This window comes from Moschus berezovskii, chromosome 4, assembly GCF_049115385.1.
Source record: "Moschus berezovskii isolate FMDL1 chromosome 4, NW_MosBer_1.0, whole genome shotgun sequence".
Taxonomy (NCBI): domain Eukaryota; kingdom Metazoa; phylum Chordata; class Mammalia; order Artiodactyla; family Moschidae; genus Moschus; species Moschus berezovskii.
The window spans coordinates 67,257,096-67,285,088 of record NC_142463.1 but is presented as its reverse complement, the minus strand read 5'-3'; the positions used below and the strand labels follow the sequence as shown (position 1 = coordinate 67,285,088).

General features: G+C 37.7%; 1 protein-coding gene across 1 annotated transcript in view; it reads right to left on the bottom strand.

Annotated features, from left to right (window-relative positions):
• PKN2 (protein kinase N2) overlaps nucleotides 1-27,993 on the bottom strand; it is a 151,466-nt gene that overhangs the window by 87,732 nt on the left and 35,741 nt on the right. The window contains exon 2 of the mRNA XM_055403815.2: nucleotides 14,323-14,623. Within this exon, the coding sequence (XP_055259790.1) occupies nucleotides 14,323-14,623 (301 nt within the window). The remainder of the gene's footprint in view (nucleotides 1-14,322; nucleotides 14,624-27,993) is intronic.

Sequence of the window (27,993 nt, the reverse complement as noted above, 5' to 3'; positions counted from 1 at the left end):
TATGCGTGTCCATTTCTAAATAGTATATGTGTGCATACATTAACATTTTCAAGTATACTGAAGAATTGAAAGAATTGTGTAGTGAGCACCCATATTCCCACCACCTAGATTCTGCCAATACACACACACATTCAAACACACAAACACCCCACACACATGTTAAGAAAGATTAAAAAAAAGAGAGAGAGAGAAAGCAAATATAAATCATAGGAGGAAAGATGGGAAAATTAGATTTGGGAGGAACAGCTCAGAAATGAAGAGACAGAGCCCAGATTATATGAGGGTATCTCTGTAATGCTACAAATTTGCACTCTATTCTGTAAAGAATGGAAAGTCACTGCGAGGTTTCAAGCAAGAAAGTAACAGGATCAAAACTGAATACTAAGTAAAAATTATTGGTAGGACTGTTTAGGTTGGATTAAACCTGAATTTGGAGGCGTTAGCAGTGAGGATTGAGAATACAAATTTGAGACCTATGTCAGAGGTAGAATCTACGGACTTGGTGAACTGACTTACACTTAAGACTGAAAGTAGAAAAGAGAGAAAGAAATCTACAGTAAACGTCAGGTTTCATTTATAGATTATGGGGGTCATGCCATTAACAGGGCAGAAAACAAAAGGGAACGATTTAGAGGCAGTGTTCCAGGAAAGAGGAGTTCAACTTTAAACATGACAAAAGGCAAAGTCAGTAGGATAATACCTATATTCAGGTAACTATCCAAAAGGTTATGAGGCTATAAATTCTCAGATGAAGCCCAGAAAATCCATCCTGGTTTGAAATACCGCTCTGGAAGTCAGCAGAAAGTACGATGTGGCTAAAAGCTCCTTGCTGCTGTTCAGCTGCCAAATCACGTCCAGCTCTTTGAGTCGCCATGGACTGCAGCACACCAGGACTCTGTCCACTAATATCTCTCTGAGTTTGCTCAAACTCATGTCCATTGAGTCAGGGATGCCATCCAACATTATCCTGTCACACCCTTCTCTTGACGTCAATTTTCCAAGCATCAGGGTCTTTTCCAACGAGTCACTTCTTTGCATCAGGTGGACAAAGTATTTGAGCTGCAGCTTCAGCATTAGTCCTTAAAATGTGTATATTCAGGGTTGATTTCTTTTCGGATTGACTGGTTGGCTTTCCTCGCTGTCCAAGGACTCTCAAGAGTCTTCTCCAGCACCACAGTTTCAAAGTGTCAATTCTTTGGCACTCGGTCTTCTTTACAGTCCAATTCTCACATCCATACTTGACTGTTGGAAAAACTGTTGCTTTGACTATATGGGTCTTTGTCAGCAAAGCGACGTCTCTGCTTTTTAAAACAGTCTAGGTTTGGCATAACTATTCCTCCAAGGAGCAAGTGTCTTTTAATTTCATGGCTGCAGTCACCATATGCAGTGATTATGGAGCCCAAGAAAAAATGTCACTTTTTCCATTGTTTCCCCATCTATTTGCATGAAGTGATGGGACTGGAGGCCATGATCTTAATTTTCTGAATGCTGAGCTTTAAGCCAACTTTTTCACTCTCCTCTTTCACTTTCATCAAGAGGCTCTTTAGTTCCTCTCCCCTTTCTGCCATTAAAGTGGTATCATCTGCATATTATTTCTCTAGCAATCGTGATTCCAGCTTGTGATTCATCTAGCCCAGCATTTCGGATGATGTACTCTGCATATAAGTTAAATAAGCAGGGTGACAATATACAGCCTTGATGTACTCCTTTCCCAATTTGGAACCAGTCCATTGTTCCATGTCCAGTTCTAACTGTTGCTTCTTGTCCTGCATACAGGTTTCTCAGGAGGCAGGTAAGGTGGTCTGCTATCCCCATCTCTTGAAGAATATTCCAGTTTGTTGTGATCCACACATTCAAAGGCTTTAGCTTAGTCAATGAAAAGTATATGTCTTTTTCCAATTCTCTAGTTATTCTTGTTAGTCTCCTAAGGGATAACATTTTCCAAGGGCAGAAAGATGAGTAAAAATGGAATTTGCTAGTAGTTTCCCCAACAATGTGTGGAGCAACAGATATACTGTTTCGGGTGCTTTTAGTATTTTCTCTAAATCCACAACTGAGCGGTTGGCTTTCAAAATGAATTAAGAGTTCTAGAACACAGGAGCAGTCCCCATCCATAAAAGACTCCTAACTAAGGCTCAGCCTTAAACTGTTTCCTTGATTTTCTTGGAGGTTAGTATTGTAACTGAATCTTTACTTCCCAGCCTAAGGAAAGTTTCCTCAGATTTTACTTACATCCCAGCACAGGTTTCATGCTCAGATTTAGAAAAGCTTAAGTATCTCATGGACTTTCCTGGTGGCTCAGTGGTAAAGAATCCGCCTGCAATGCAAGAGACAGATTCGATCCCTGGGTGGGGAAGATACCCCTGGAGAAGGAAACGGCAATCCACTCCAATATTATTGCCTGGGAAATCCCATGGACAGAGGAGCCTGGCAACCTACAGTCCACGGGGTTGCAGAGTTGGACATGACTTAGTTACTAAAGAACAACAATTAAATGCCTCATACTTGACCTTTTCTTAGGCTATTAAAACCCCTGTTCACCAAACAGCATAGAAAGAGCATAAATAGTCTGTATTTTCTTTGTTTTATGAATGAGAAAAACAAGGCCTGGAGAGGCTATACCACTACAAGTGGTATGCTGCTGCTGCTGCTAAGTCACTTCAGTGATGTCCGACTCTGTGTGACCCCATAAACGGCAGCCCACCAGGCTGTCCCGTCCCTGGGATTCTCCAGGCAAGAACAGCGGAGTGGGTTGCCATTTCCTTCTCCAACAAGTGGCATACAACCACATAAATACATGATGGCCCAGCAGGGATGAGACCCTGGATTATAAAAACTATGATCTTTACACCTAGTTGACTCCCAATGTTCAATATTCATAATTTTGTCTTGTATAGCCAGGATGTCTGTTCAGGGAACAAAACTACTTAATTTTTTTAAAATAAGAGGAAATACAATTGAATATAATTGAAGTAAATCTAGCCAAATGTAAATTAATAAATGCAGCAGTATGCTGAAGCATTATCTTACTATTTATCTACCACTTTCACAAAGACAATCTATGTCTCTTAATTACTATTCACTGGTCAACATTTTGGTTTTTACTTATACATAGTACTTATACACTGATTTTAAAAATAAGCTGCTGCAGATTCTTGACTTGTGTTACAACCATGTTAACTGTGCCTATTTCCCTCGAAATCCACCTTTCTTGTTTAAACAGATATGCTTACCTTATACAGTCATCTGGAAACTGTCCAGATTATAATAAATGCTCATTAGTTAGTAATGGATCTTAATCAAGATCTTTGTGTACTCAGGATGACCTTTGTCAGATGTCACTCAATTGAAGTAATTTTACTGAAATAATTTATAACTAGTTCAACCTTTAATTGAGCTTTCTTAGTATTTTACAAAAACAGCATGGATAGGATTGTGGGTTACAGGTCAGACCCTGTAAAACTCTTAAGTGAAAAACACAGGCACAACACACTTTGACATAACTTGCAGCAAGATCTTTTTTGACACACTTTTTAGAGTAACAAAAATAAAAATAAACAAATGGGACCTAACTAAACTTAAAATCTTTTGCACAGCAAGTTCAGTTCAGTTCAGTTGCTCAGTCGTGTCCGATTCTTTGCAACCCCATACACTGCAGCGCGCCAGGACTCCCTGTCCATCACTAACTCCTGGAGTTTACTTAAACTCATGTTCATTGAGTCAGTGATGCCACCCAACCATCTCATCCTTTGTCATCCCCTTCTCCCATCTTCAGTCTTTCCCAGCATCTGGGTCTTTTCAAATGAGTCAGTTCTTCGCATCAGGTGGCCAAAGTCTTGGAGTTGTAGCTTCAACATCAGTCCTTCCAACGAATATTCAGGACTGATTTCCTTTAGGATAGACTGGTTGGATCGCCTTGCTGTCCAAGGGACTCTCAAGAGTCTTCTCCAGCACCACAGTTCAAAAGCATCAATTCTTCAGTGATCAGCTTTCTTTATAGTCCAACTCTCACATCCATACATGACCACTGGAATAACCATAGTTTTGACTAGACGGACCTTTGTCAGCAATGTCTCTGCTTTTCAATATCCTGTCTAGGTTGGTCATAACTTTTCTTCCAAGGAGTAAGCATCATTTAATTTCATGGCTGAATTCACCATCTGCAGTGATTCTGGAGCCCAGAAAAATAAAGTCAGCCACTGTTTCCCCATCTATTTCCCATGAAGTGATGGGACTAGATGCCATGATCTTAGTTTTCTGAATGTTGAGCTTTAAGCCAACTTTTTCACTCTCCTCATTTACTTTCATCAAGAGGCTCTTTACTTCTTCTCTTTCTGCCATAAGGGTGGTGTCATCTGCATATCTGAGGTTATTGATAGTTCTCCCGGCAATCTTGATTCCAGCTTGTGCTTCATCCAGCCCAGCATTTCTCATGATGTACTCTGCATAGAAGTTAAATAAGCAAGATGACAATATACAGCCTTGACGTATTCCTTTTCCTATTTGGAACCAATCTGTTGTTCCATGTCCAGTACTAATTGTTGCTTCCTGATCTGCATACAGATTTCTCAAGAGGCAGCTCAGGTGGTCTGGTATTCCCACCTCTTTCAGAATTTTCCACAGTTTACTGTGATCCACACAGTCAAAGGCTTTTACATAGTCAATAAGGCAGAAATAGATGTTTTTCTGGAACTCTTGCTTTTTCAATGATCCAACGGATGTTGGCAATTGGATCTCTGGTGCCTCTGCCTTTTCTAAAACCAGCCTGAACATCTGGAAGTTCACAGTTCATATATTGTTGAAGCCTGGCTTGTAGAATTTCAAGCACAGCAAAGGAAACCATAAATAAGACGAAAAGATAACCCTCAGAATGGAAGAAAATAGTTGCAAACAAAGCAACTGACAAAGGTTTGATTTCCAAAATATACAAGCAGCTCATGCAGGTCAATTTCAAAAAAACAAACAACCCAATCAAAAAATGGGCGGAAGACCTAGACCTTTCTCCAAAGAAGACAAAAATACAGATGGCTAACACACACATGAAAAGATGCTCAACATCATTCATTATTAGAGAAAGAAAATCAAAACTACAATGAGGTGTATCACTTGACACTGGTCAGAATGGCCATCATTAAAAAAAATCTACAAACAATAAATGCTGGGGAGAGTATGGAGAAAAAGGAACCCTCTTATACTGTTGGTGGGAATGTACACTGATACAGCCACTATGGAGAACAAACAGTATGGAAAGTCCTCAAAAACCAAAAACAGAGCTACCACATAATCTAGCAATCCCACTCGTGGGCATATACCCAGAGAAAACTATAATTCAAAAAGATACATGCACCCCAATGCTCAATGAAGCACTATTTACAATAGCCAGGACATGGAAATAACCTAAATGTCCATCAACAGAGGAACGGATAAAGAAGATGTGGTACATATATACAATGGAATATTACTTGGCCATTTAAAGGGAAAAGATTGTGTCATTTGCAGAAATGTACATGGACCCATAGACTGTCATACAGAGTGAAGGAAGTCAGAAAGAAAAATAATGTTAACACGTACGTGTGGAATCTTATTTGCAAACAGAAACAAAGACACAGATGTATAAAACAAATTAATGGATACCAAGTGGAAGTGGGGGAGTGTGATACATTGGGAAATTGGGATTGATATGTACACACTACTATGTATAAAATATATAAGTAATGAGAACCTACTGTATAGCACAGGGAACTCTACTTGGTGTTCTGTGATGACCTAACTAGAAGGGAAATAAAAAAAAAAAAAGGAGTATATATGTATGGCTGATTTAGTTTGTTGTATAGCAGAAACTGACACACCAGTGTAAAGCAACTATACTCCAATTAAAAAACAAACAAACCTGTTTTCACAAGTGACTGTACTGTTTTTGCATTCCTACCAGCAAAGGGTATAAGATTATCTGACCCAAAGCATTTCAGCATAACATCTAACCCATCATGGTCTGACACTATGCTATGCTGTCACAGGGAAAAACCCCAATAAACCAAGCTTAAGTATAAAAAAAAGATAAGAATAATATACTTTTTAACTAAGCAGAAATATCAGCAACAGAAAAAGGAGAAGAAAATGTACAAAAGCCAGAAACTTTCATAATTTGATGAAAACCATTAATCTACACACGTAAGAAGCTCAAGATAAATTCAAAGAAATTCATACCTAAGCTCATCATAGTCAAAGCATTAAAAACTGAAAACAAAGAGGAAAATCTTGAAAGCAGCAAGAGGAAAAAGACTCACTACATACAGAGCAATAACTGTGAATATAGGACTCCTCATATGAAAGAATACAGGACAGACAGAAGTGGGATGACACAGCCAAAGTCCTAGATGGAAAAACCATTAACCAACAATTCTATATCCAGCAAAACTATCCTTCAAAAATGAAGGTGAAATAATTCCCAGTTAAGATAGTGAGAATTTTTGCTATCTGAACTTTCTTACAAGAAATATTAAAAGTCTTTCAGATTGAGAAGAAATGGCACCAGCTGGTAACTTAAATCCACATGAAGAAATAAAATGCTCTAGAAAAGTTAAATACCTACATAAAGATAAGTTTATATAAACGTGTCTCCACAACAAGTTGTATGTGAATGTTCATACCAGCAATATCTATAAAAGGTCAACTACAGAAACAACCCAGATGCCTCATTAACTGGTGAATAACTAAGGAAAACATGGTATATTCACATAATGGAACACTATTCAGCATTAAAAAGGAACGCAGTACCGAGAAGGCCCAGAGCTAATTTATAAAAGCTGGAAACAAGCTCCACCTGTGAAAACAAAACTGATGACTGAAGTTTGGAGTCAAAATACATGGAAAAAATCTCTAACAAATGACAGAACCACTGTGCTGTGCTGTGTTTAGTCACTTAGTCCTGTCTGACTCTTTGCTACCCCATAGATTGTAGACTGCCAGGCTCCTCTGTCCATGGGGATTCTCCAGTCAAGCATACTGGAGTGGAGTTGCCATGCCCTCCTCTGGGGAATCTTCCCAGCCCAGGGATCAAACCCAGGTCTCCCACATTGCAGATGGATTCTTTACTGGCTGAACCACCAGGGAAGCTGGATAGAACCACTGGTTACCTATAAATCATTCTGAGCTCTGAGGCTGATCTGGCAAGTGGCAGAAACATCTAGACTACACCCTAGCCAACCTACATAGGAGATGGGAAAATGGGGCTTTATTAGCAACAAATCCAATGCAACTTAAGATTCAGAGAGAAGCACAAAGCTATGAATTTGGCAGTCTTTGATCAATCTGCAGCTCAAAGACTGCTTTTAATATATAGACTTAAAAGACAACTCTTTCTGATTATTCAACAAATAGGTAGTGAGGATCTGCTTACTCTCAGGCATGATATTAGGTGATATAGATATGAAATAAACAAAACTTAGTTGATGATCTTGAGATTAAGAAAAAAAGAAACAAGATTGCGGGCTGTAATTTTTTTTAAAAAAATAAGCAACTTAGGCATTAAAATTTCATAACCGCCTTCATCTGTTACATGACACCTTAATGTTCAAAAACTGCTTATTGCCTAACTCTTGGTAGAAAAGGCCTACATTCTGTACCTACAGCATGCATAATTCTTTCATAAATTCTGCTTAAGATGCTGCCATTTTTTATTCTTTCCTCTTCCTAATTACAATAATATATATGGTCAATGACTACATACCCGTTAAAACTGCTTTAAAAAAATACATTAACAATACCAAGTGCTGGAGAGGATGTGGAAAAATTGGAACTCTCATATATTGCTGGTGAGAAGGAACAATAATATAGCCACTCTGGAAAAATAATACAACCACTTTGGCAGTTTCTTATATTATCAAACATTAATATATGATTTAGCAATCACACACCTAAGTATTTACCAAGGTGGACTGAAAACACGTCCAAACAAAAACCTGTTAATGGTCAGTTATAGCAGCTTATTGATAACTGCCAAAAATCTGAAAAGAACTCTAAAGTTCCCGGTGGAAGAATGGATAAATAAATTGCGGTACATCTATATGATGGTCTATATGATGGACTGCTGCTGCTGCTAAGTCACTTCAGTCGTGTCTAACTCTGTGTGACCCCATAGACGGCAGCCCACCAGGCTGCCCCGTCCCTGGGATTCTCCAGGCAAGAACACTGGAGTGGGTTGCCATTTCCTTCTCCAATGTGTGAAAGTGAAAAGTGAAAGTGAAGTCGCTCAGTCGTGTCCGACCCTTAGCAACCCCACGAACTGCAGCCTACCAGGCTCCTTCATCCATGGGATTTTCTAGGCTAGAGTACTGGAGTGGCTTGCCATTGCCTTCTCCGATGATGGACTACTACTCAGCAGTAAAAAAGAATAAACTGTTGCTAGAAGAGTCTCAAACAGCAATATGCTGAGTGAAAGAAGTCAGACTTAAAAGGTTATAAACTTTCAGTTCAGTTCAGTTCAGTCGCTCAGTCGTGTCCGACTCTTTGCGACCCCATGAATCACAGCACGCCAGGCCTCCCTGTCCATCACCAACTCCTGGAGTTCACTCAAACACCTGTCCATCGAGTCGGTGATGCCATCCAGCCATCTCATTCTCTGTCGTCCCCTTCTCCTCCCACCCCCAATCCTTCCTAGCATCAGACTCTTTTCCAGTGAGTCAACTTGACGCATGAGGTGGCCAAAGTATTGCAGTTTCAGCTTTAGCATCAGTCCTTCCAATGAACACCCAGGATTGATCTCCTTTAGAATGGACTGGTTGGATCTCCCTGCAGTCCAAGGGACTCTCAAGAGTCTTCTCCAACACCACAGTTCAAAAGCATCAATTCTTCGGTGATCAGCTTTCTTCACAGTCCAACTCTCACATCCACACATGACCACGGGAAAAACCATAGCCTTGACTAGACGGACCTTGGTTGGCAAAGTAATGTCTCTGCTTTTTAATATGCTATCTAGGTTGGTCATAACTTTCCTTCCAAGGAGTAAGCGTCTTTAAATTTCCTCGCTGCAATCAGCATCTGCAGTGATTTTGGAGCCAAAAAAATAAAGTCTGACACTGTTTCCACTGTTTCCCCATCTATTTCCCATGAAGTGATGGGACCAGATGCCATGATCTTCGTTTTCTGAATGTTGAGCTTCAAGCTAACCTTTTCACTCTCCTCTTTCACTTTCATCAAGAGGCTTTTGAGTTCCTCTTCACTTTCTGCCATAAGGGTGGTGTCATCTGCATATCTGAGGTTATTGATATTTCTCCCGGCAATCTTGATTCCAGCTTGTGCTTCTTCCAGCACAGCGTTCCTCATGATGTACTCTGCATATAAGTTAAATAAGCAGGGTGACAGTATACAACCTTGACGTACTCCTTTTCCTATTTGGAACCAGTCTGTTGTTCCATGTCCAGTTCTAACTGTTGCTTCCTGACCTGCATATAGGTTTCTCAAGAGGCAGGTCAGGTGGTCTGGTATTCCCATCTCTTTCAGAATGTTCCACAGTTTATTGTGATCCACACAGTCAAAGGCTTTGGCATTTATATGATATTCTTGAAAAGCAAACTATAAATGACAGAGGACAGATCAGTGGTTGCCAGGGGATATGGAGTAGGAAGAGGATGTGACTACAAAGAGACACTACTGCCCTTTTTCCTGATTGCGGTGGTATTTAGATGAACCGATCTGTGTATTAAAATTCATTGAATGAAGTACCCAGGAAAGAATCAGTTTTACTGTGTATTAACTTTAAAAAATTTATCATCAAAGAATTCACAAATTAAGTGTCTATGAATCAACTAATTTCATGATTTTAAAGACAAGAAAATAAATCCAGAGGCATTAAAAGTGACTTGTTAATGATTATAGTTACCAACCTAATGGCAATTCTTTCCTTAGGAGTTCACAACTTAATTCAACATATGCTTACCTCAAAATGAGAAATTCAATCAAAAATAAGGATTATATAGAAATAGCATAATAAATCAAGCTATACATTTTAATAAACATAAAAGTCAACTATAATTTCTATGCTACATTTAGGTGGCTAGGCCAATAATAAAAAAGAAATTTAAATTCTCACTTGTACTCATTCAAGAAAGACTTCATAAACTACATTTTAGTTATTAAGTTGGCTCCCTCGATACAGATACAGCTCAGAAATTGAGAAGCTTCCAAAGCTAACTCCAAAAAATTCCAGGGAATTTCCTGGCAGTCCGATAGTTAGGACTCTGTGCTTCCACTGCAGGGGCCATGGGTTCAATCCCTGGTTGGGGAACTAAGATAATGCATGCTGTGTGCTGCGGCCAAAACAGACAAAACCACACACAAAATTCCAACATTATTAGTTCTATACTAAATCAATACTTCCTTTCTGAATATTCTACATATTAAATAAAACATTCCCTACTTCAAATGGCAAAAAATTAATCTAAGTTTGTTGGTGTCTGAGAAAATAGAAATGGGAAGAGGGCAAGAGAAGGAAATAAGGTAAAAACAGAGGGATTTAAACTATACAAATTATTAGTTATACCTAATACAATATGATAAATATTCTTGTCCTCTTCTTTAGGGATAGCATATAAGATTCCAAAGATTCAGAAAATCAGTTCTTTCTTAAATATTTAGAGTTTTAGGTATCACCTATGACTTTTCATCGGAAGGACTGAAGCTAAAGCTGAAACTGCAATACTTTGGCCACCTCATGCGTCAAGTTGACTCACTGGAAAAGACCCTGATGCTGGGAGGGATTGGGGGCAGGAGGAGACGGGGACGACAGAGAATGAGATGGCTGGATGGCATCACCGACTCGATGGACAGGAGTTTGAGTGAACTCCAGGAGTTGGTGATGGACAGGGAGGCCTGGTGTGCTGTGATTCATGGGGCCGCAAAGAGTCGGACTCAACCGAGCAACTGAACTGAACTCACTGAACTGATGACTGAGATTACAAATCCACTTTACAGAGATCCAAAACTTTTTTCATAAAGTACAATCAGCCTCATTTTATAATACGTTTCTAATTTCCAAGTGGGAATAATAATAATACTCCATGAGACTATCCTATAAGTATATGGAAGGTGAATAGGAAGCTTATAGTATCATAAACATGAAGAGAACATCAAAAATTCACTTTCTACTGCTCAAGAATAAACAAACACATATATTTTAGACATTAACAGTCTCAAATGATCATCTTAACATTATAATAAGCAGTATTTCAGAGACTTTTATGGCTAAAGTCTTAAATTTTATCTGATAAATGTCCTTATTTTACAAATTAGAAAATAATGGCTAAAGGAGTTAATTATTGCAGAAGTAAGTTAAAAGCAGGTCTCCTAACTGCTTATATGGCAATCATATATACAATGTAAATTTATATTCTATCCCTCTCTCCTTGAATCATTCATTCTGCTCACATACCCTCAAGACAACAGAAATTAGCCAAATACTTCTGCACATACTTATTAATCCACATACTTTAGAGAACTGAAAGCAAACACCAGGTCCTTGACTCTTTATGTCAGATCTAATCAAGTTAAATGATTTTGTCTATTTTAGTATGTGATGTAAAACATAAAATTTCATGGCAATCTCACCTAAAATTAATGATTAACTACCTTAATCCTCTCTGCTGTTGTTGATTTTAATTAAGTCAAGTAAGTTATAAGAGAAAATGAAAACAAAACAAAGCCAAAAAAACCACAACAACTTATCACCAAGATGTGTGAATATGCCATTTGCAAAGAAAACTGTTTTTTTAATACAGTCAAATTTTAACCAACTTGTCAAGTTCATTGCAACAAACTTAAGCATTAAGAAGTAACAGTAGAAAGTTATGTTTCATAGAACATCTGCCCTGTAATTATCCGGTAAGTCAAATGAACAGCAAAGAAAGTCTCTGGAAATATTTATCCTAAAACTTTATTTAAGGTTTTATTCCCCAAGTTATTAAATAAAATACCATGATAAATTATGATTTGGTATTATTATAATTATAAAAACTAATATAAGATCTTTATTTACTGGGTTTTTTTTGAGATATATTCACAACTAAAGAGAATGAGCGACTGAACTGAACTGAACTGAACTGAAAGAGAATGAGATGGCTGGATGGCATTACCAACTCGATGGACATGAGTTTGAGTGAACTCCGGGAGTTGGTGATGGACAGGGAGGCCTGGCGTGCTGTGATTCATGGGGTCGCAAAGAGTTGGACACGACTGAGTGACTGAACTGAACTGAAACACCTACTATGTTCCACGCTTTAATGATAAACTTTGAAAATACCTGAATAAAAACAATGGTCCTGTCCTCAAGGATCATCTAGTTTAGTAAGTACTATCAAAATGTGCAGAAATAAATTGTAATACAACAGTGAGTGTCCAAGCAGAATAGAGAATCAGAGAAAGTCAAGGCTTCAGTGATAGCCAAATTGAGTGTTGAGGTAGAAAAGAAATCTGACAGGTCTATAAGGTCATTTCTTCATATGAAACTCTAGGAAAGACAAGTCTAACCTGAAGTGATAGTAGGGAAACCAATGGTTACCTAAACCCAGGGATGGGAATCAGAGACCAACAGGGACTATTATGTATCCTATACGAGAACCATGAAGTGATGGTCAGGATCCTTAGCTGTAGTCATGGTTACCTGGATATAGACATTTGTTAAAACACATCAAATCATATTTTTAAAATATGTGCATTTTATCATAAGTAATTTATATAGTTCCAGTAAAGTTAGGTGTTTAAAAATGACTTGGGAAACCAAACGGGCTATTCTCTGTGTGGCAAATTAGAAGGTAGTTATTGGTATTCTGTGATTAGCAAAATGTTTTCTCTAAATGGAGTTTAAAGTTCCAGCACAGTTTCTTATTTTAGAACTCTCCTAAAGAAGTAATGGGCAAAGAATGTAGAGCTCGGCAGAGTTCCAACAGAACAGGCCATTTCCAAGTTTATATGATATTGCTAAAAAAAGCATTTCATAATACAAATTTCCATTTATAATGTAATTATTGAACACGTGGATTAAAAAATACTAGACTGAAGAGTTCTTTAGCTAGCTTTGTAATTCTGGGCAAATTAATTTACATCTTTGGGATTATTTCAGCTCAAAAATAAGACTGGTTTCTTTATGATTTCTTTAACTTTTAAGATTTAATTATTCTTACATGATTAAAATCTCTACATTGAATCTCCAAATGAAAGCCCTAAGGTAAGTCCCAGATGTTGAAAGGAATGTATTAAAACAAGTTCTATCAAGTACACGGAATATCAGAAGTACAACATTTAAGATTGGTAATTTATGGATCTTAATCAAATTTATGTACTTTCTTCACTTTAATTTTACTTATATTTTTTCTTAGATAATCACACAGTTTCTTCTAAAATTTCTATGGTGCCAGATACATCATTCTACATATACTACTCTTTGTCTTTGAAAATAAATTAAGGATTATAGACATTAAATTACTAGTTTAAAATATTTTCTTTGCAAAGACAAAACTATTAGATCAAATGTGTCTTATATGATTTTTTAAGTAAAAAGGTTTCGAAAAAAATGTATAAATATAAATGGATGAACACTGATATAAATACAGATTTTTTTTTTTTCTGTAAGGATACACCTACCTTTACAGAAAGGGCCTAGACTGGATAGAGGTCATTTTTCTATTTTTACTTTCTGTACCATTTGAAAAATTTCCAACATGAACATCTGTTAATTCTATTGTTTACAAATTATGCTCTTAAGCTGGACTTATAGGTTGTATTTTCCTTTCATTTTCTATACTGAAGGAAAAAAAGTAATGTTTGGCTTTTTAAATGTTTTTCTTCTTTTTAAAACAAAATGCCTGGTAGTGTAAGTTGTTAATTCAGTCACTTAGAGCACAAAGAACAGAGGTCACAGGTTTGAACAACGACATTTGCACAAAAATAAAAATATCCCTTGGTCATAGAGTGCATTTTTAACTTTAAAAAGTCATCTGGCAAACTTGTGCTGTTGATCACAAGAATGAATCAGGTAAGAGCATGTGGTTGATCCAATATAAAACACAAATAATGGAAAATAAGTAATGTCTTAGTGACAGAGAGTAAGAGAGTAGACAGCAGAATTACTCATCTCTAAGTAAATATTTTAATCTTCACATCCATCAACTCAATGCACTTCTGAATAAAATATAAATAAGACCTTAACTGTAGGAGAAAATATAGCCCCTGTACTTTCGTTAAGGCTAAAGACTATACATGGCAAAAATGTTACTATTTGTAAAATAATACATTCTTGTTATTATACTATATAAACATCAAATAAAATACCTGTAACATCTTCTGGATCTGATACAACAATATGTGCATTTAGTTCCTGTAGCTTGTGATGTAATTCTTCTAATTTTTTATTTGATTTTTTCAAAATGTTGTCCACATAAGCCAAACTTTTTTTATCTGTTGTGACTTTTCTCAGATTTTCCGCGCCTTCTTTGATTTTCAGTTCTTTCCTTATTTCTCTCTTAATTCGATCCTTGATATCATCCAATTTCTGTTGCACCATTGTATCTGAAAAGTCTAATTTTTGAACAGCACTCACATTCTCAGAAAAAGGAAGACTTCGGGAATCGCCCTACAGAAAAAAAAAACATACAAAAGTGGGAGTTTAGAAAAAGTTATCTGCTCAGTAAAATATTCAGTATAAGAATAAAACTGTACTAAAGGCAATTCTTCAAAATCTCTGTCCACTCACTAAATAGCATTACCTGACAAATTTACATTAAAATAAACACATCTGCACACAAAGGCATCTTTGGGCTGTAAAAACAGTGGATGTTTAATATTCCACAAGCCCAAATTAGTTTCCAGCAGCACCTACACGGTGAATGTTGAGCAAGTTATTTAACCTTTCAAATACTCAGTTTAACTGTCTACAACATCTAAATATTAGGCACTTTTCAGAGATAACACGGTAATTAAAAATATTGTATGTAAAATTCCAAATATAATTCCTGGCCCAGTATATACTCACTTAAGTAAAGATTATTATTAAATTCCACAGGTAAGATAAAATTCTATTTTATCTTCTATAAGAAACCTCTTAAAAATAAAATAATATTTGCAAAAATAAAATTATATCCTCATGACCACTTTTTAGTTAAGCAATTAAAAGCATTAGGGCTTGGGAAAACTATTTTAGAACTCTATATATTTCATGGCTAACTATCCCAATTGATAATTTGGTTGACATTACACAAAAATAACTACTAAAAACAAATGTCTAAACCATATCCTACTGATAGAAGCTAAGAGAATACAAAATATCAGTTATTCATCTTAAAATGAAAATCAAATCAGGTAAGCACATCTAATCCATATTTAAAACAAGAAAACATGTTCTGGTTATTTGTACTGATACATCATTCACTATTTTAAATTTGAATACTATAACACTATTGGTTTTTAAGTTAACTTTTACCTTTGGGAGGAGGAATTAAGTTTGTGTAGGACACAGAACAGATGTTCACCCTTTATGTATCTTTTGAACCACAGATCTAAGTAATTAAAAGATTTTCTTTAATTTTTTTGAGAATTCATCACACCCATAAAATTAGTTCTATTTAAATTCTTGGTGCAAGAATTATGTTTAATTCTTAACCTCTGAAAAACATGTATTTTGCAAAACAGTGAGTTAATAGATGCAAAGACCAGGACTTTGTCTTGGCTTTGGTACGAATTTACCTGATGTCAACAGGCATACTATGCAAAAATGAAGTATGTGTGTGCCAAGTTGCTTCAGTTGTGCCCAACTCTCTGAGACCCTATGGACCGTAGCCCACCAGTTAGTTTCCTTGGCTCATGAGATTCTTCAGGCAAGAATACTGAAGTGAGTTTCCATGCCTTCTTCCAGGGGATCTTCCCAACCCAGGGATTGAACCTGAGTCTCTTAAGTCTCCTGCATTGGTAGGCAGGGTTCTTTACCACAAGTGCCACCTTGGAAGCCCAAAAATGAAGTATATAGTTGATGCATAAACTTGTTCAAACCTTCTAGGGCCAAGAACTCCTTTGAAACTCTGACCAAAAATAAAAAAAAAAGAGTAGAGCAAATAAAATTTCATATCTGTATGTAGAGTTTCTAGGTACTGTAGCTCTTACAAATTCTTGAAATAGGTGATCTATACCGATTGGCCTTAAATACAAACAGACTGATCTCCTATCTGGACTAAAATGTCTATTAGTTTTGTCACTATTTATAATGGAATGTAAGTCCTATCATCTATTTATTCAGTTCCCAAAGTTTATAAATCCACCTTTGACTGGTCATCAAATACGTATGACTGTTATAAAAACATTAAAATCCCAAATTTCTGTTGTCTAGAACTGAGGCAAACAATTCTTAAATGAAAAAGTTTAAACTAACTGCATCCCTCTAGATATCTGATATTTTTGCTTCTATCTTTATAGACTTAGAAAATATCACATGAATTGCTTTCACAAATCTGTACTTTAATACTAGGTATTAATCCAGAACTTCAGTATCTCAGGAATTTCTTTATGTCCCATAGACTAGGGGTATAAAGAAATACCTAACAATTCCACTTATTAAGTAGTAAGGTCTAAATAACTTAATCAATACTTGTAATAATTTAGTATCTGTTTAAAATAATACACATTGAAAGAAAAATTAATGTTTATTTCATTCTTTAATAACTAGTTACTTATCAACAGGACCTGCCCACCGAGTAACTTGAAATTTCTCAAAACTTGAAATCAGATTGGACATTCCCACCTTCATCTCCTATTCGGCCAGTACATAGGGGTTGTAGAATAACCTTAATATTGAAGTTTTACAGATTCTGGTTAGTTTACATGGTATGCAACAAACGGTATCACTGTGTTTCCTTGAAAATTTTAAAGTATACTGCGGCATCCAGAGAGTTTGCTAAGGCACCCTAGAGAGTTCTGTGTTAGGTTTGGAAGTCGTGGTACTAATATTTAAAGGCTATTAAAAACAAAAGGGGGTTCCTGGATAGCTCAAATGATAAAGAATCTGCCTACTACATGGGAAACCTAGGTTAGATCCCTGGGTTGGGATGATTCCTTGGGGAAGGGCATGGCAACCCACTCCAGTATTTCTGTCTGGAGAAGTCCATGGATGAAGGAGCTTGGAGGGCTACAGTCCATGGAGTCACGAAGAGTCAGACAAAGACTATCACTTTCAAAAACAAAAGAAAAACAAACCAAAACCCCAAAACAACCACACACACACACAAAGAGTTACCCTTCAGTTCAGTTCAGTTCAGTCGCTCAGTCGTGTCCGACTCTTTGCAACCGCATGAATCACAGCATGCCAGGTCTCCCTGTCCATCACCAACTCTTGGAGTTCACCCAAAACCATGTGCATCGAATTGGTGATGCCATCCAGCCATCTCATCCTCTGTTGTCCCCTTCTCCTCATGCCCCCAATCCCTCCCAGCAACAGGGTCTTTTCCAATGAGTCAACTCTTAGGCTACTTCAACTCCTACTTCTTTCCAATTTGTGCCCTAAATTCCAATCATATCAAATTATAGAAATTAACTGCCAAAGATAATCTCTTCTGGCTTAGCTACTATGCATGCTGCACCTTTCGGATGTACTGTTTTACTTTCTTCCTTCAATTATCTCTTCCTGCTGCTGCTAAGTCACTTCAGTCGTATCCGACTCTGTGTGACCCCACCAGGCTCCCCCATCCCTGGGATTTTCCAGGCAAGAACACTGGAGTGGGTTGCCATTTCCTTCTCCAATGTGTGAAAGTGAAAAGTGAGAGTGAAGTCGCTTAGTCATGTCTGACTCATAGCGACCCCATGGACTGCAGCCAACCAGGCTCCTCCATCCATGGGATTTTCTAGGCAAGAGTATTGGAGTGGTTTGCCATTGCATTCTCTGTATCTCTTCCTAGTCCCTTCTTTTCTTAGTTAACTTTAATTTTGCCTCAAAGTTTACCATAATTTTTTCCCTGAAAAAGAATTTCCTGCCTATGACTTCTCTTAGAATTTTGATTAAATACCTCTCTTCCGTGTACTCAAAAAATGTGGATTTTATTTAAACAAGTATTCCTTTTCTTATCTGACAATCCAAAGACTGTGAGCAGTTTGAGAGCAGAGTTTACACCTGACAGAGTGGTTCTGTTTTGTTTTCTTAATTATTTGTTGCTTAAGATATAATTATTTAATATATTTTCAGAATTCAGGAAGATCTATCACTGCTAAGGAAGTCATGCTTTCCTCTTTCTAATAAAGAGAATTCATAGTCCAGGAAGCTCAAAGGCAAAATTGATATTCAATCACAGCAACTATACTGGCTAGAATTAGATATTAGACATACACCATATGTAGTTACCATGTTTGCTTCCTTTCCTAAAAGAATTTTTAGTAACCATATTTTACTTCCATCTTTTGTTGTGACATGGCTCAAATACCTTTTGGAAAGGAACAGGAGATAAATACAACATAATCAATAATTTAGGATAAACTATACCAGACGGTGATTGCAGCCATGAAATTAAAAGACGCTTACTCCTTAGAAGGAAAGTTATGACCAACCTAGACAGTATATTAAAAAGCAGAGACATTACTTTGTCAACAAAGGTCCATCTAGTCAAGGCTATGGTTTTTCCAGTGGTCATATATGGATGTGAGAGCTGGACTACAAAGAAAGCTAAGTGCTGAAGAATTGATGCTTTTGAACTGTGGTGTTGGAGAAGACTCTTGAGAGTCCCTTGGACTGCAAGGAGATAGATCCAACCAGTCCATCCTAAAGGAGATCAGTCCTGGGTGTTCACTGGAAGGACTGATGTTGAAGCCGAAACTCCAATACTTTGGCCACCTGAGGCGAAGAGCTGATTCATTTGAAAAGACCCTGATGCTGGGAAAGACTGAGGGCAGGAGAAGGGGACGACAGAGGATGAGATGGTTGGATGGCATCACTGACTCAATGGACATGGGTGTGGGTGGACTCTGGGAGTTGGTGATGGACAGGAGGCCTGGCGTGCTGCAGTTCATGGGTCAAAGAGTCAGATATGACTGAGTGACTGAACTGAACTGAACAACAGAATTTTGCCAAGAGACCATGCTGGTCATAGCAAACACCCTCTTCCAACAACACAAGAGAAGACTCTACACATGGACATCACCAGATGGTCAATACCGAAATAAGACTGATTATATTCTTTGCAGCCAAAGATGGAGAAGCTCTATACAGTCAGCAAAACAAGATCAGGAGTTGAATGTGGCTCAGATCATGAACTCCTTATTGCTAAACTGAGATTTAAATTGAAGAAAGTAAGGAAAACCACTAGACCATTCAGGTATGACCTAAATCAATTCCCTTACAATTATACAGTGAAAGTGATAAATAGATTCAATGGATTAGATCTGATAGATGGAGTGCCTGAAGAACTATGGACGGAGATTAGTAACATTATACAGGAGGCAGAGATCAAGACCATCCCAAGAAAAAGAAATGCAAAAAGGCAAAATGGTTGTCTGAGGAGGCCTTACAAATGGCTGAGAAAAGAAGAGAAGCTAAAAGCAAAGGAGAAAAGGAAAGATATACCCATTTGAATGCAGAGTTCCAAAGAACAGCATGGAGAGATAAGAAAGCCTTCCTCAGTGATCAATGCAAAGAAATAGAGGAAAACAATAGAATGGGAAGGACTAGAGATAGCTTCAAGAAAATCAGAGATACCAAGGGAACATTTCATGCAAAGACAGGCACAATAAAGGACAGAAATGGTATGGACATAACAGAAGCAGAAGATATTAAGAAGAGGTGGCAAGAACACACAGAAGAACTATATAAAAAAGATCTTAACGATCTGGATAACCATGATGGTATGATCACTCATCTACAGCCAGATATCCTGGAATGCGAAGTCAAGTGGGCCTTAGAAAGCATCACTACGAACAAAGCTAGTGGAGGTGATGGAATTCCAGTTGAGCTATTTCAAATCCTGACAGATGATGCTGTGAAAGTGCTGCATTCAATGTGCAATGGCCAAAGGACTGGAAAAGGTCAGTTTTCATTTCAATCCCAAAAAAAGGCAATGCCATAGAATTTTCAAACTACCACACAATTGCACTCATCTCACATGCTAGCAAAGCATTGCTTAAAATTCTCCAAGCCAGGCTTCAACAGTATGTGAACTGTGAAATTCCAGATGTTCAAGGTGGATTTAGAAAAGGCAGAGGAACCAGAGATCAAACTGTCAACATCTGCTGGAAAAGTAAGAGTTCCAGAAAAACATCTATTTCTGCTTTGTTGACCACATCAAAGTCTTTGACTGTGTGGATCAGAACATACTGGAAAATTCTTAAAGAGATGGGACCACCAGACCAGCTGACCTGCCTCCTGAGAAATCTGTATTCAAGTCAGGAAGCAACAGTTAGAACTGGACATGGAACAACAGACTGGTTCCAAATTGGGAAAGGAATATGTTGACGCTGTATATTTTCACCCTGCTTATTTAACTTATATGCAGAGTACATCATGAGAATAGCCAGGCTGGATGAAGCACAAGCTGGAATCGAGATTGCCAGGAGAAATATCAATAACCTCAGATACACAGATGACACCACCCTATGGCAGGAAGTGAAGACGAACTAAAGAGCCTCTTGATAAAAGTGAAAGAGGAGAGTGAAAAAAGTTGGCTTAAAACTCAACATTCAAAAAACTAAGATCATGGCACCCGGCAAAAAGATGGAGAAACAGTGACAGACTTTATTTTCGGGGCAGTGGCTTCAGTATCACTGCACATGGTGACTGCAGCCATGAAATTAAAAGACGCTTGCTCCTTGGAAGTAAAGCCATGACCACCCTAGACAGCATATTAAAAAGTAGATACATCACTTTACCAACAAAGTTCTGTCTAGTGAAAGTTATGGTTTTTCCAGTAGTCATGTATGGATGTGAGAGTTGGACTATAAAGAAAGCTGAGAGCCAAAGAATTGATGCCTTTGAACTTCTGTGTTGGAGAAGACTTGATAGTCCCTTGAACTGCAAGGAGATCCAAACAATCCTGAATATTCAGTCCTGAAGATTCATTGGAAGGACTGATGTTGAAGCTGAAACTCCAATACTCTGGCCACCTGATGCAAAGAACTGACTCATTTGAAAAGACCCTTTTGCTGGGAAAGATTGTAGGGGGAGGAGAAGTGGACGACAGAGTATAAGATGGTTGGATGGCATCACCGACATGATGGATATGAGTTTGAGTAGGCTCCGGGAATTGGTGATCTACAGGGAGGCCTGGCATGCTGCAGTCCATGGGGTTGCAAAGAGGCAGATACCACTGAGCTACTGAACTGAATTGAAGATAAACTATGCCCCCTAACAGCTGACAGGAAAGGTTACAGTACTATTACTCCTTTCCTGAAAATTTTAGTTGCAATAAACTGTGAAAGTTATTGGAAAATATAATTTTCTTCCATTTGTAACACTGACATGAGATATTCCATCCATTAAATTATGTCTCTACCCTAAAAAATAATAAGAGCAATTACATCATGAATGGAATCAGTACTACACAATGTAATAATAATCTTGACACAGTGAAATAAATCAGCCTCAGGAAAATAAACAGCCATTTAACCAGTGAAAATCTTCAGTGATAATCTCTGTTGCAGTAGGTTCTCTCAAAGGCTGTAGGAACATTATATTAATTTACGTTTACAAGTGTTTCACTTTCATCCACTGCTGCTGCTGCTGCTTAGTCACTTCAGTCGTGTCCGACTCTGTGTGACCCCATAGACGGAAGCCCACCAGGCTCCCCGTCCCTGGGACTCTCCAGGCAAGAACACTGGAGTGGGTTGCCATTTCCTTCTCCAATGTGTGAAAGTGAAAAGTGAAAGTGAAGTCGCTCAGTCGTGTCCGACCCTTAGCGACCCCAGGGACTGCAGCCTACCAGGCTTCTCCATCCATGGGATTTTCCAGGCAAGAGTACTGGAGTGGCTTGCCATTGCCTTCTCTTTCATCCACTAGTCAAGTCTTTATGCTATTATAATGAACTTCAGGTCTCCCCTAAAAGTAAATGGTAGGTAACCTTTTCTCATGTTTTCAAAATGAAGCAAAGTTTGATCCATCTTCTAATCACAAGAACCCTTTTAAATTCATTAATATGTTCAGAAAGTAAAGAGATAAAAGGAAGGAAAAGGAAAAACCAAATGTAATCCTAAACATAAAACTAAACTCCTAATAGTATTCATGGCATCTACACAAAAAAGAAATACTATTAATTACCACTGAAATCAATAAGCTTAGTTAGCTACTCCATTCTAAATAAATTAATCTAACATTTTTGCTGCTATATTTTCTTACATCCGTCTTTTTTCTCATACCCTATTCCTTTCACTATCAATCCAAATCCATCATCACAAAACACTGTTCAAAAAATATTTCAACTCTTTCATGATTTGTCCTACCTATTTTTAATGTACTTTAAATTTTATATCACCCATATCCTTAATGCAGTCATTCAAATCAGATGGATCAAATCCAAAATCAAGGAAACCATTAGTAAAATTAACACTTGGGATTTATAGCAGTACAATCAAATCATTTTTAGGTTAAGTAGACTTCATGTAGCGAAACAGATAAAAGGAGGAACAGGGACTTTAATGAGTAAAAAACAAAGAACAAAAATTAGATTGAGCTTGAAAGAACCAAAATTAAAAACTCAGTGGATATGTTAAATAGCAGATTAGACTAAGCTAATAAATTAGTATACTGGCAGAGAGATAACTTGAAGGAATTACTCTGAATTCATCATAAAGTGATAAGAGAAATTAAAAGAACTGGAAGACAGAATGAGAGGATCCAAGTCCACCAAGTAAGAGTCCCAGAATAAGAAAATAAAGACAACGACGGAGAAGCACTACATGAAGAAATAAATGCATGAGAATATTCCAGAACTGAAGCATGATATACCCTTAGATGGAAGGTCATCCCAAGTTACAAATAAAATAAATGAATATAACAGCAAAAACAACAAAGAAAACAGAAGTATTTTCATCTGCAAATGGATGATAATTAGATCAACAGAAGACTATTCTTTAATAACAACAGAGGCTACAAACTATCAAACAGGATTTTCAGCCTTTATCTTAAGGTCTTCATATACTGCTAAGGCTTTCTCTAAAATTAAAAAAATCTAAATCCCAGTTGCTTCAAAATATTAACATTCTTGGGAAAATGACAGATGAACTAAGCCAGTGCCCATGTTATACTTAACATCATTCCCTTGTTCACTTTCATGTATGTGTTAATTTCTATTGAAGAAAAAAAACCTGTGCTATCCCAGAAAAGAATGTACCAATTTTACCTTTTAAATTGACAAAGACATTTCTAATCATACTGTTGGCAATAATCCAGATGTAAGCTGTAAGACTTTATAAAGTTGGAAATACTTAAGAAGAAATTTTAAAATAGTGATTCCCTTTGACCCAGTAATTCTACTTTGACAAATGTAAACTAACAAGATAATTACTATATAGATTGGTAAATGCAGTAATTTTAAAAATAATAATATATGCTGGGCACAGACAGATTCCCATACAAAACTTACAAGTAGCAGGGCTTTAAACCAACATAAAGAAAAGAGAAAGTTCAAAATGCCAAGTATCATAACAAAAGAATTTCAAACAGACTGGGGAATAAGGAAAAGTTTCTTTTACTGTTTATTATTTCTCATTAGTATATCCACCTCAGTGTATTGCTGCTATGTACACACATATGTTTAAAATAAGAATAATAATAATAAAAAAAAGACTGCAAGGGGAGAGATTAAAATATTATGTCTGCATTAAAAAAAAAAAACCTAAGAAGGATTTTCATTTCGTTCTTCAAAGTTTTCCATATTTTCTCAATTTTTAGAGCAATTAATATATGCTGCCTGTCTAATAAGGAGGGGATTACATTTTTTAAAGACATCAAAAGTAACTTTCACTTTATTTCATTTTTGGCAAGTATAAAAGCTTATAATGATATTTTATACTCTACAGTATATTTGCTATTATTTAACTAGGCTATTTCAAGTCAATACAATTCTACTGCAAAAGATGAGACTACACATCCCACTCATTATAACTAGACCACATCATGTGCCAGCCAAGTATTTTCAAATACACAAATGTGTTAATATGTATTTGATAAATACAACTATTTTTATTTTACAAAATACTGAAATTCTGATCTGTAGGCTAAAACAGAAACTTGACATTTTCAATTTATTATATTTCAACAAACTCACAGTGAAGTTAAGAAAAACATTAAAATAAGAACAGGATCACATTCAACGAACAAAATGAAGAAAAAAGTCTGTCACTTATGACCAAGTACTTCATTTAGGGAGAAACAGGAAAGGATGTTTACTTTTCACTGGCCAAGTTCCCAGAGAAGAAGTGAAAAAGCTGTTACTTTCTCTATATTATAGAAATATAAAACAGTCTAACCTGATAGATGCCAAGAAATGTTAAAGAACCCATGAAAACTCACTGGGTACAATGATTCATACACTATTTAGCTGGAAGGGATTTCAAAGATCATGTAGTATAACTCCCTTGATTTTAGTTTTGAGGAAAGCAGGGTAAAAGCACGTAAGGTCACAAATAAAAGTCGGTGACCTGGCTATGTTTAACATATTATTCTCTTAACTCCTAGTCTGGTGCTCTTTTACTCCATACCACCTTCTGAGAGGAGTATCCATTTCCCTTTATTTAACTGATTTGCATTAAGTAAAGACTATTATGTGGGCTTCCCTGGTGGCTCAGAGGTTAAAGCGTCTGCCTCCAACGCAGGAGACCCGGGTTCGATCCCTGGGTCGGGAAGATCCCCTGGAGAAGGAAATGGTAACCCACTCCAGTATTCTTGCCTGGAGAATCCCATGGACGGAGAAGCCTGGTAGGCTACAGTCCACGGGGTCACAAAGAGTCGGACACGACTGAGCGACTGAATGGAATGGAATGATGGAATGGAATTATGTGCCTTAATTCAGAGATACTGCTGCTGCTGCTAAGTCACTTCAGTCGTGTCCGACTCTGTGTGACCCCACAGACGGAAGCCCACCAGGCTCCGCCGTCCCTGGGATTCTCCAGGCAAGAACACTGGAGTGGGTTGTCATTTCCTTCTCCAATCTGTGAAAGTGGAAAGTGAAAGTGAAGTCACTCAGTCGTGTCCGACCCTTAGCGACCCCACGGACTGCAGCCTACCAGGCTCCTCCATCCATGGGATTTTCTAGGCAAGAGTACTGGAGTGGCTTGCCATTGCTTATTCTCACATATCATCCCAATCCAACCTTCCATATCTAAGGAGAGAACACTCTCACCAGAAAGCAAGAAGCCACTTCTAACACCAACTATCTGTCACTAGTTATACAACCCAAGCATGTTATCCTATCCCTCTGTACCTGTTTGCCCATCTGCCAAAATATGTTTGGTTCTCCCATCTTTTAATTTAAAAGACACAAAACAAAACTTCATTTATTTGAATATTCACTGAGAGCTAGATAATGGAAATGACAAAATTCTACTTTCTTTCAAGTATTCAATTTACTAAGGAAGACACGAAAACCAAACAAAATCTGAAGAGGCAGCAAATGGCTATATTGTGTGTATGTGTGTGCACATGTGCATACACACGTGTGTTTTAACAAAAAGCTCAGTCTGAATACAGTGTGACAGAAAGGACTGCGCATTTAGAGTCAGACTGGCCATGCATACATTCTGATACTGTAACCATGCTAAAGCTTCAATTTCTTTTTCGGTACAATGAAATTATTATAACTACCTTGACTGTATTATTCAATAATGCTTGGAAGGAAAGTTATGACCAACCTGGATAGTATATTGAAAAGCAGAGACAATACTTTGCCAACAAAGGTCCGTCTAGTCAAGGCTATGGTTTTTCCCGTGGTCATGTATGGATGTGAGAGTTGGACTATGAAAAAGGCTGATCACCGAAGAATTGATGCTTTTGAACTGTGGTGTTGGAGAAGACTCTTGACAGTCCCTTGGACTGCAAGGAGATCCAACTAGTCCATTCTAGAGGAGATCAGTCCTGGGTGTTCATTGGAGGGACTGATGCTAAGGCTGAAACTGCAATACTCTGGCCACCTCATGAGACGAGTTGATTCACTGGAAAAGACTCTGATGCTGGGAAAGGTTGGGGGCGGGAGGAGAAGGGGACGACGGAGAATGAGATGGCTGGATGGCATCACCGACTCTGTGGACATGAGTTTGAGTGAACTCCGGGAGTTGGTGATGGACAGGGAGGCCTGGTGTGCTGTGATTCATGGGGTTGCAGAGAGTCGGACACGACTGAGCGACTGAACTGAACTGAACTGAAGAAGTGTGCTATTATAGCAACAGTATAGTTCCTGGCTCATAGCACTGAGAGATAATATCCAGTCTCTGTTTCCTTACTAAGAAAATATCCATTTTGTTAGATGCAACAAAGTGCAGAGATAAAATTCTTACTTTACCAGACTCCCTTGCAGCTAGAAGTAGTCATATGAAAATCCTTGTCAAAGAGACACACAGGATTTTGGAAAAAGTTTCCACTTTTCCATTTCTTTTTGCCTAGAACGCAGACCCAAAGCCTATGCAAATGTGCAGGAGCCATCCTATGACAGTAACAGGTAATAGGACAAAAACAACAAGGATGACAAAGCAGAGAGGAAGAGCTCAGAACACTGATGGCTTTCCTGAACTGCTACACAAGTCCAAGACTGCCTACTTTGTACTTCGTGTTTCAGATGAACTATAAATCCCAATCTGATTAAGGATTATGTAGGGCCTCATAAGCCAATAAAAAGACTTTGGCTTTTATTCAAAATGAAATGGTATAGGGCTTAGGCAGAGAAGTGATATTGTATAACCTCCTGTGTTAAGAGTAGATTTGAGGGGGGCAAGGCAAGGCAGGGAAACTTGCTATGAAGCTATGGCAGATTGTTACTAAATGGCCTCAAATGAATCCTGCTTCTCTATATTCATATCGTCATGTAGCCTCCTTCCACACTGACTCAAAGTGAGCCTTTTGACTTACTCTAACTAATAGTATAGTGGAAGTAAAATTCTGATGATGGGCAGGGTGTTTCAAGAAGAGGCCTCAAGAGGCCTAATAGCTTCTGTTTTGCTTCTTAAAAACTCAACTACTATTTAAAGAAGTCCTGATTATTCTGCTAGAAGCAGGCCCCTGGAGAATGAGAGAGATCATGTGGAGAGAGGCCATGTGGAAGAGAACCAAAGCTTTCCAGCTGTCCCAGCCCTTCCAGCTGAGGCACCAGGCTTGTGAGAGAGGCCACAGTGGACATTCCAGTCCAGCTTAGCCACCAGATGAATGCAGCTCCATAACTGAGCACAGGCAAGACTAGCAGAAGAAACACCTCTCATACCCAAAGAATTCTGAGGTGAGTTTATTACACCACAATAGACATGATACAGAGGCTACTGCAGCAAGCCAGGTGACAGACAAGGAGATCTTTAAGCAGTATCTTCAATTATGATTATGAATTCCTTTCTGTTGATTCTCAATAGATAAAAAGTAGGAATGGGGGTGGTTTAACATTATCATTATGTTAAAAAAAGAAAAGACAATTTTCCTTTTCTTTCCCACTTTCTTCCTCACCATCCTAACGCTTTGAGAAGACGCAGGCAGAGACAACAATCCTCTCAGAAAACAAAACATAAAGTCATTATTCTAAAATACAGATTTGCTTAAAAAAATTTGCCTGGCTTCTCCACCATTCCTGTCACAAAACTAACCATAAGCTGCATGTGGGTAAGAGTATTCAATCCTTAGATTTAGTGATTTGTTTAGGAGTACTCATGTGCTTGAAATAAGCCCTTTTCAGCACCAAAGAATTGATGCTTTTGAACTGTGGTATTGGAGAAGACTCTTGAGAGTCCCTTGGACTGCAAGGGATCCAACCAGTCCATCCTAAAGGAGATCAATCCTGGGTGTTCATCGGA